Here is a 10690-nt window from a genome sequence, read left to right as displayed (position 1 = left end):
ACCACAGCACCGGCCTGGGATTAGAGAGGGCAAAGGGGTGGGTGGGGTGGGTGAAGATGCTACAAAATAAACCCACCAGGACATTTGAAAAACATGCCCGATTGGGTGGGAAAAGCAAATCAAATTGAAAAATTGTTTCAATAGGCCACATTGAATTGAAACTTTTTCCCTGAATCAGGCAGCATTGCTTCCATTATCCTAACCTACTGCCAAGCCTGGCTTCTCGGCCTGCTAAGCTCTAAATGCTGGCTTTTTAGATTGGGTTACCAGACGTCCGGATTTACCCGGACATGCCCTCTTTTTAAAGGACATATCCGGGCGTCCGGACGACTTTACAAAACCTGACACTTTGTCTGGGTTTTGAAAAGCTTCCAGCTCAGGACCGCGTCCAGAGGACATCTGCGCATGCATCGATGCAATGCGGTGATATCACACGCATCACAGCTACGCATGCGCAGATAGCCTCCTCTGAGCACGAAAACAGGTTCAGCGGGGCGGAGTTGGGGGGGCGAGGCTGGGGTAGAACAGGGCGGAGCTGAGTAGAACTGAGCGGGACTGGGGGTGGGGCCATGGGGGTCCTATTTTTAGAGACTGCTGGGTCTCTGATCTAGAACAGCAACAGCATTGCCAGGGCCTCCAAAACACCAAAGGAGAAACAGCACGCTCCAGATGTGGATGCTGTCCTTCCAGCTGTTGCTCCCCTTCCTTCTCATGTGTATACTAATGGTTTAGGAAGCAAGCATGGCACGAGGAGAGGAGGGGGGGGGCCACCTGGGAAGCACATCCCGCCAGTCCAGTCCCAGACTCTGCCGTTTCTGCCGCTGTGCTGAAAGGGAGGAGCTAGAGATGAGGGAACTGAGTGGAGCAAAGGAACAGAGAGGAGGAGGCTGGGATTGAGGGAGGGATGAGCCGAGAAAGCACTGTTCACCTCGAAATTCTTATGTGTTTGTAGTTCAACACGTTTGTCATGGGAAGGATGGATAAATTCTTTAAGGATCCATATACATTTGACCCAGAAAGATTCAGTCCGACTGCTACCAAGTAAGTTGAGTTCTTGTTTGTGCGTAAGTGTGTTTCTCTTACACATCCTGACAGTGTTAACACAAGGGGCTCCCACATACTTCAGAATGGAAAAATTGCGACCGCCTCAACTTTCCGTTTGGGTGGGCCAGTTTATATTTAGGTTACAAATACGAAAAGATGAATGCGGATATGTTGGGGCATAGCAAGTTATTTAATATGGTTTGGGGCCCGTTGACATCCTTTGTTAATTCAACATAGTTGTCTTTATTTATTTATTTTTTCTTCTTTTTATACATGTCCAGGACAGGGTGGGGGGGGATTATTTTTTGTGGTTTATTTCTTGATTAAATTTGCTCAGTATACTACCTATTGGACAGTCTCGGGGCACCTATTTTCAGGTGCTACAAATGTTTGGAGCCTATTCTGTAAGGAAAAGAATAAGAGAATAGTTAGGCTCTGTAAGATTTTGCCAGTGGGAGCAGTTGGTGTAGCTGGTTTCAAGAAAGGTTTGGACACGTTCCTGGAGGAAAAATCCATAGTGTGTTATTGAGACAGACACGGGGGAAGCCACTGCTTGCCCTAGATTGGTAATGTGGAATGTTGCTACTATTTGGGTTTTTGCCAGGTACAAGTGACCTGGCTTGGCCACCAGTTGGACCATTGGTCTGACGCAGTAAGGCTGTTCTTCTGTAAGTTTCCTCCCTTTCTCTAACTCTGCTTTGACTCAGATTTGCTGTTCTTTCTCGTTTGTTTAGACCTGACCATTTCTACTTCCCGTTTGCCTTGGGGCCTCGTTCCTGCCTCGGGCAGGTGTTTTCCCAGGTAAGAAATGACCTGACTGGAGAACATCCATTGTCTTGGGCTTTTATCATGGGTATCAGGAACAGAATCAAACTGATGCAGTAGAGAGAATGGTGTAAGATTTTTTCCTCCTAATGGAGATGCTATTTTGATTGGCATCGGTCACAGGAATTGGACTACATTTTAATATAGAACTAGCAAAACAGAAGCCTTTTGCTTGCTTGTGAACTATTTGTATCAGAGGCATGGGTACAGTTAAATAATTCAAGGGAGAATAAATGGTAAAATGCTGCTTATCACTTCTAAAGCGCTGAAAGGTGTACGCAGCCCTGTACATTTTGACATTTAATAGATGGTCCCTGTTCAGAAGAGCTTACAATCTAACTTGGACAGATAAACATGACCTAGGGTTGGGGATGGGTGAGGCAAGAGGAGCTAGAAGAACATCTCTACAATAAAAACCTCGCTCCAGGTTACCTGAAGTGTTGATGGAAAGCGGTAAATACAAATCCATAAAATGAAAAATACAATATTTCAGATCTTTATTGCATGATACAGAGAAAACTGTTAAACGTCGTCACATCATAGAAAGAGTAGAGCACGTGCCTGATATACATCGCCGCATGCCAAGTTCTCAATGCGTGCTTTATTAACAAATGAGACAGCATGGCGTAATCCCAACGGAGAAGTGCCAACAGTCTCGCAAAAAAAAAAAAAAAAAAAAGCATTTACACAATCTGGATTCTTGCAGTTGTATCTGACAACACCCGTAATTACAGTCCAAGCTAACAGCTGTTGGGCTTAAGGTTTTTCCAGAGGATTCAGTCTGTTTGTTCAGTCTCTCACATCTGGGACCTGTTAGCTAATATCACAGCTCACAACTCGCCCTTCTTGGCTATTTGGCTGAGAACCTGGACGGTGTAGCATTTTAAAGATAGGGCCCCCAAACCCAGCATGGACACAAAACTGGGTTTCAACCCTGAGTAACTGAGAAAAAAAGCCTCATGGAGAAAGAACAAAAACATTAAGAACGACTTAATTAGGATATCAGTCCTTCTTAGTATGACGAAGGACTGATATCCTAATTAAGTTGTTCTTAATGTTTTTGTTCTAATTATTGTACTACGAGGCATCCTAGGAGGAGCAAAGACGTGGGAGTCCAGAGCAGTGGCGTACCTAGGGTATGTGGCACCCGGGGCCCATCATTTTTTGACACCCCCCCCCCCCCCCTCATGTAAAATTTTTTTTTTTTTTTTTTTTGCAATAACCATGAAATGGAATAAATGGTCAGAATAGAAACAGGCAGTGAAAATTTTCTTTTTTTTTTTTTCCAAAGTATTTTTATTGAGAATGGCAAAAGGTCCAGACAAGCAACCATGGTCTGTACAGAAACTTATACATTATCAAAAAGAACACAGAATGAGAGTAACAGCAACAACAAGCATGAACAAGCCTCTCCCAAGAGAAAATTGCCAATGAGAGGCATAGCAATACACAACAAAAGGCCAAAACTTGGGGCAAGCAAACAAATCCCACCCCAGAACCCACAAGAATAATAAGCCGGACTAGACCCTCAGCCATATTTTATAATGAAAAAAACCCCCACAAGCAACAACACCCAGACCGCTCACCAGACACACCAATCCGCACAACAAGCACCCAAGAAACACCCAGCCACCACCCAGACAAAACTACCAGACACACCTACCCCACCAAGCCCAGACCCAACCCCTCCTCCCCAGAGAGTGCAAGCGCAAAGTGGACCGTGAAAAGGGCAGCTGCAGAAGTGGAAAGCCCCAGATAAGTAGGTTAGCTAAAGAAAGCCCACAGATAGAAGAAATCAGGATAACAGAAGTTCCAACAAATGCTCCCACAGAAAATTTTCTTTTATTGAACCTCATTTATGTAACCATTATTCCAAACATAACATAACATAAATTATGTCTGAATTGTCATGACATCAGAAGTACATATGGAGTAGTTGCAGGTGATGCTTGGGACAGTTCTGATTATGTTAGTTTGGTTTTATGTGTTTTTTTAATAGAAGGGTTTTTATTTCTTTTTTTAAGGTTTTGTAGTTTGTGGTCGAGGTCAATAGGTTGTAGAGTTGGGGGTCAAGTGTTGCAGCTCGAATGGCTAGGAGGTTGTCGAACAGTTTTTTTCTTTTGACGTTTTTGGTTGGAGGGTGTGTGAATGGTGCGTGAGTTCTCCTATGTCTGTTTGAAGTGGATTGAATTATTTAGCTGAAGAAATTAGTTACCCCCCCCCCATTCCACACACATTAATTCTCTTCCATTTTTGTTCCCATTATAAAAAAACACTGATAAGTTCCCAGGAAAAAAATACATTAAAATAAGAAGTGAAAACAAAGGCCCCTACAGATGAGAACATAACATAAGAATAGCCTAACTGGGTCACACCAATGGTCCATCATGCCCAGTAGCCCATTCTCATGGTAGCCAATAGTGCTGCCCGATTCAGAGAAAAATATTTCATTCGATCCGATTCACCCTGTTGAATCGATTTTTCGATTAGATTCACTGTTAATGACACCGCTTTTTAAGTTTAAACAAAGTATAACAATAAATTTCACAACAACAATAAATTTCACAAAGTACTTAAAAAAAAAAAAAATCACATTTTTCCATTAAAGCAGTTCTGGAGACATTTGCTTGAACAGTCTTTTTTCCCAGTCCATAAGCAAGCAATATGAAAAAGATTTCCTTAATTATCTACTCAAACATTTTTGCTATTTACTTTCATTGTACCTATACTATTATTCAGTAGAAAAAATGGACTTAACTGTGCAGGAAATGAATCTCCTCATACACCCACCATATAGTGCAAAAATGTGCAAAGGTCTGTTTTTTTCTTTCGATCACTACATAGCCTAATGCCACACAAGCAGCGCTGTTACAAACATATTCTGAAGGTCAATGCTAAGGTTGACAAAGTTTCCTTCCTTGGACCAGAAGGAGATACTGACAAACCACTGGAAGAGATTCTAAAACAACTACCCAGAAATAACACCCAAAGACCCACTCAGTGTGTGAACCAGTTGAGTGGAGTGGACTAACTGGGGGTGGAAATGGGCCCAGAGTTTGCTCAGCAGAATTTCCCAGACTACCTCTTCCTCTCAACACACTGACATGCTACCACCACCACCAACACTAGGAACACCTCACCGAGTATGCCAGCAATGCTTATAAACTTTATAAAACACATTATTATATTTTCTTATAAAGCATATATTTTAACTGAACTCAGCCTTGCCATTCACAAAAATAGAAAAGTTCCCATTTCAAGCTGTCTCATGTACACTTTTCAAATCTAACATATTGTAATCACAAAACAGAAAATAAAATTATTTTTTCTACCTTTTGTTCTCTGATCAATATTCAAATCTTGTTGGTCCCAGGCTCTTGTTGTCTTGCTTGCCAGGGTCTCCTTTCTCCGTGCTAACCATCCGTCTGCCATCTCTGTTCTCCCCTTCCGTTTCCCTTCCCTCTCCCGGAGATCTGGCATCTTTCCTTTTTTTTGTCTCCATCCACAGATTCACCTTTTCTCAACTCCCCACCACCCCAGGATCCACCATCTCTCCCTTTCTGTTCCCAACTATCCTCCTATCCAGTATCTCTATCCCCCCTCCACACCATCCCCTGTTTCCAAGTTCTCTCCCTTTCTGTTCCTTCCCTCCCTAAATCCCATTATGCACCATCTCTCTCCCACTCCTCTGTTTTTAGACCCATTATTTCTAACCCCCAAAGTCTGGCATATGCATGTATCTTTGAACCCCCCCTTCCCTCTCTCCCTCTGTGTACTTTTACACCAGGACCCCCCTCCCCCGAAGGTCTGTCCCCCCTCCGAAGGGCTACACCCCACCCCTGAAGACCTGCACCCCCCGAAGGACTTTACCTCCCACCCGAAGGTCTGTCCCCCTCTGAAGGCCTAAACCCCACCCCTGAAGGACTGCACCCCCCCCCCCCGAAGGCCTGCACTCCCTTGAAGGTCTGCACCCCCCCGAAGGCCTGTCCCCCCCCTTGAAGGCCTGTCCCACCCCCTTGTAGGCCTGTCCCCCCTTTAAGGCCTGCCTGCCTGCCTTTCCCCCCCTTGAAGGCCTGTCTCCCCCTTGAAGGCCTGCACCCCCCTTGAAGGCCTGCACCCCCCCTTGAAGGCCTGTCCCCCCCCTTGTAGGCCTGTCCCCCCTTTAAGGTCTGCCTGCCTGCCTTTCCCCCCCTTGAAGGCCTGTCTCCCCCTTGAAGGCCTGCACCCCCCTTGAAGGCCTGCACCCCCCCTTGAAGGCCTGCACCCCCCCTTGTAGGCCTGTCCCCCCCTTGTAGGCCTGTCCCCCCCCTTGTAGGCCTGTCCCCCCCCCTTGTAGGCCTGTCCCCCCCTTGAAGGCCTGCCTGCCTTTCCCCCCTTGAAGGCCTTTCCCCCCTTGAAGGTCTGCACCCCCCCAAAGGCCTACACCCCCCCCCCGAAGGTCTGCACCCCCCTGAAGGCCTGCCTGCCCCCCTTGAAGGCCTGCACCCCTTGAATGTCTGCACCCCCCCCCGAAGGCCTGTCCCCCCTTGAAGGCCTGCCTGCCTGCCTGTCACCCCCTCCCCCTTGAAAGCCTGCTTGCCTGCCCGCCCGCCCCACCCTGAAGGCCTGATGCCCCGACCCACCCCGAAGGACCGCTCGCCCCCCTGGCCTCCCCGCACCACCTATGCACAGCCGCAGCAGGATCGCGAAGTCAGCGTCGGGTACCAGCCCTAAGGGGGTGTTCCCGGCCTTGCCGTTCAGTCCCCCGCTACCCCCGAAGGACCGCTCGCCCCCCTGGCCTCCCCGCACCACCTATGAACAGCCGCAGCAGGATCGCGAAGTCAGCGTCAGCGATCCCTGCTGCTTCCTGCGCCACGGTCCCGCCCCTCCTCTGACGTCAGAGGAGGGGCGGGATCGCGTCGTAGGAAGCAGCGCAGGGATGCTGACGCTGACTTCGCGATCCTGCTGCGGCTGTTCATAGGTGGTGCGGGGAGGCCAGGGGGGCGAGCGGTCCTTCGGGGGTGGCGGGGGACTGAACGGCAAGGCCGGGAACACCCCCTTAGGGCTGGTACCCGGGGCGGCCCGCCCCCCCCGCCCCCCCCTAGGTACGCCACTGGTCCAGAGGTTTGGACATAAGATGGCTTTGACAATCTATATATATAAAATCGGAGGTATGTATGTGTGTATGTGTGTGTGTATGTGTGTATGTGCCGCGATCACGCAAAAACGGCTTGACCGATTTGAACGAAACTTGGTATGCAGATCCCTCACTACCTGGGGTGATATGTTCTGGGGGTCTCGCGGCCCACCTGCACACGTGGGCGGAGCTACAAACAGAAAATCAGATTTCACCCATTCATGTCAATGGAAAAAATGTAAAAAGCTGCCATTCTCACAGTAATTCAAAAACGTCTTGACCAATTTGAACGAAACTTGGTATGCAGATCCCTCACTACCTGGGGTGATATGTTCTGGGGGTCTCGCGGCCCACCTGCACACGTGGGCGGAGCTACAAACAGAAAATCAGATTTCACCCATTCATGTCAATGGAAAAAATGTAAAAATCTGCCATTCTCACTGTAATTCAAAATCGGCTTGACCAATTTGAACGAAACTTGGTATGCAGATCCCTCACTACCTGGGGTGATATGTTCTGGGGGTCTCGTGGCCCTCCTGCACACGTGGGCGGAGCTACAAACAGAAAATCAGATTTCACCCATTCATGTCAATGGAACAAATGTAAAAAGCTGCCATTCTCACAGTAATTCACAAACAGCTTGACCGATTTGAACGAAACTTGGTATGCAGATCCCTCACTACCTGGGGTGATATGTTCTGGGGGTCTCGCGGCCCTCCTGCACATGTGGGCGGAGCTACAAACAGAAAATCAGATTTCACCCATTCATGTCAATGGAAAATATGTAAAAAGCTACCATTCTCATATTAATTCAAAAACGGTTTCACCGATTTGAACGAAACTTGGTATGCTGATCCCTCACTACCTGGGATGATATGTTCTAGGGGTCTCGCGGCCCACAACTCTATGTTGCTTGCTCAAGGGTGGGTTCACCCAAGAATTTATATGTTCTTGCTCCAGGAGATGAAACTAAAATTGTTGTTTATAATCACGTTTTGCGTTAGTTGTATTGTATTCATTTTGTCAAATATTTCACATTATTATTTGAATATTGTACTTTTTATTAAGCTGTAAAAAAATACTTTCATTCACCACTATAAAGTATCTTTATTTGAATCCATTTACAGTGTTATTGCTATAATTAAATACCCGTGCAACGCCGGGGCATCAGCTAGTGTAGATATATAGGAATTCACTTGGATGTTTCAGTGATTGATTGCATTTGACTTGCTTTGAAGCCACCAATCCAATGTAAAAAGTCAAATGGCCTTCTTGTTGTTTTCTCCGTTAGAGATGAGTTTTTGCTGTCTTCAGGTTCCGAGCCCTGCTATGACTTGGTTCAAAGACCTTCTCACTCCCAACTCTTCACATTCACTGATACTTGTAAATGAAACCAGGATTTTGAAACAAGTCCATTATGTTTTCAAAGTGACATCCTGAAGTCAAGCACCTTCAAAACTGAACTGTCCCTCTCCCACTGACACTCTCCATCTTGACTCCTCCTCCTCCCACTTCCCCCATGATAGCATGCCTGGAAGGTGCTGGAAAATTTTTGCTCCATTCTTTGGCTGACAGAGCGGCCTCCATTCATGCAGCACAGAGAAATGGGCATAGCTGTGTGTGTTTGTGTGTGATGTTTTCTTTCCTGTCCAGCAGTCCCAGTGGTGCAGCATATCTCTCTCTCTCTCTCCCACGGTGCCTAGTATTGCTTCCTGCTCTTTCCAACCCCCACTTAGAGTCTTCTAGTCTTCCGAGCCATCAGCAACCACACAAGGAGTGCTTTCTTCCATTGACCTGCCTCAAAACCCCTTCTCTCTACAGATTCCTATTCCCACATATCTTGGCAATTTTAGTTATGAGGGTGGTATCTTGATGGGATGGGAGAATGCGTAAATGAGGGATAAGAGAAAAGGGAATGACGTGCGGGGAACGGATGAGAAATAATGTGAATGACCCAGAAGACTGGAGAGAGGATGAGAGGCATTGAAAAGGGATGGGGGTACTGGGGAGGGGGTCTCTGCAGAGATAACATGAGGGTGGAAATGGGGTCAAAATGATTATATAAGATGGAAGAATGGCCTTGGAGGAGGCATAGTGCGGGGTGGGACAGATTACCCCGGATACTGGCACCTTTCCTAATCACCGTTCCCCCACCGCATATGCGCGTGCCTTGTCTTCCCCCCTGTGCCGCTAACTCTTCATCAATGCATGTAGCTGCTCCAACCCGCTGCTTGCGCCATCCTCGGCTCTCCCTCTGAAGTCACTTCCTGATCGCGGGCAGCAAGTTGGAGCGGTTGCTCGCGCTGGCGAGGAGCTAGTGCCTGGGGTGGTGTAGGCCTAGGGTTGCCAGATATCTGGGAAAAACCAGACATGTCCTCTTTTTAGAGGACGGTTCGGGCTCCTGGATGGATTTTCCAAAACCCGACGTTTGTCTGGGTTGTGGAAAGCCCCTACCCGATCTGGCCGCATCGGAAAGCCTCTGAGCATGCACGGATGACGTCATACGCATCCGCGCATGCTCCAAACCTTCCAGACACGGCCGGAGCTCATCGCAACAAAGAGGAGGCTTTCTGGGGGCGGGTCTGGAGGGCGGAATGGGGTGGGGTTAGAGGTGGGACTGGGCGTGGCTGGAGGCAGAATGGGGTGGGGTCAGGTGTCCGGGGTTTTCTTTATGTAAATATGGTAACCCTATGTATGCAAATCTATTTTGTGACTATTCATTGTGGATAACCTGAAAAACTGACTTGCTAGGTGTTTCCCGAGAACTGGATTGAGAACTTCTGCTCTTAAGGTAGAGGTGGTGAGAGTCGGTCTTCCCTAGACCTGCCACCCCCGTTCCCTGGCTATATTCTCAGCGGCAGTTTTGTTTGTTTCTCTTGTAGATGGAGGCTAAGGTGGTGCTGGTGAAACTCCTGCAGAGGTTCGAATTCAACTTGGTTCCCGAGCAGTCCTATGAGATCATGGACTTGGGCACGCTCAGACCACGAGACGGTGTGGTGTGTACTGTGACACCACGAGCAGATTCTTTATGAAAAATCCTACCACGCAGTCTGCTTCCATAAGGCTTGGTAGATGGTGTCGGAAGACACACTGCTCGTCTGGCATTAGCTGCGCTTTCTGCACCCATGAGAACAAATACCAATAATTTGGACCTTCTGCTTTGCCCAATTTACTTCTTGGTATAGAAACAGACCACACTTTTCCCATGAATCACCTACTAAACCAGGAGAAATAAAAGTTTATGAGTTAAACCTAATAACGTAAGTTGCTACCTTTTATCGGACTAACTAAATGCATTTCCTGACTAGATTCTGGGAAATAATACGGTTAAGTCAAAGATCAAATATCAAGCTTGCTGGAAAGCATGAAACTACATTGCATGGATTACTGAGCAATGTACCAGGGCGAAAATAAAACTCCACCTGATTACATATCTGACGAGTTCTGTGAAGGGCTAAAGCAGGGGTAGGGCACTCCGGTCCTCGAGAGCCATATTCCAGTCGGGTTTTCAGGATTTACTCCATGAATATGCACTGAAAGCAGTGCATGCAAATAGATTTTATGCATATTCATTGGTGAAATCCTGAAAACCCAATTGGAATACGGCTCTCGAGGACCGGAGTTCCCCACCCCTGGGCTAAAGCTAAAGCCATCACTTTACAGGAGGCAGGGTATTTTTCTATGCCGGCTTTCTCTCGGCAGGGA

The 10690-nt window shown here is 47.3% G+C and overlaps 1 protein-coding gene across 1 annotated transcript in view; it reads left to right on the top strand.

Moving 5' to 3' along the window:
* Positions 1-10451, top strand: part of LOC117363915 (cholesterol 24-hydroxylase-like) — a 68923-nt gene extending 58472 nt beyond the window's left edge. Inside the window, 3 exon segments of the mRNA XM_033952486.1 lie at positions 953-1041; positions 1779-1845; positions 9868-10451. Of these exon segments, the coding sequence (XP_033808377.1) occupies positions 953-1041; positions 1779-1845; positions 9868-10017 (306 nt within the window). The 3' untranslated portion in view covers positions 10018-10451.
* Positions 10452-10690: the final 239 nt, after the last annotated feature.

Source organism: Geotrypetes seraphini, chromosome 7, assembly GCF_902459505.1.
Source record: "Geotrypetes seraphini chromosome 7, aGeoSer1.1, whole genome shotgun sequence".
In the NCBI taxonomy this organism is placed as follows: Eukaryota; Metazoa; Chordata; class Amphibia; order Gymnophiona; family Dermophiidae; genus Geotrypetes; species Geotrypetes seraphini.
The sequence above is the reverse complement of the archived record's forward strand: the minus strand, read 5'-3'. Positions and strand labels throughout refer to the sequence as shown.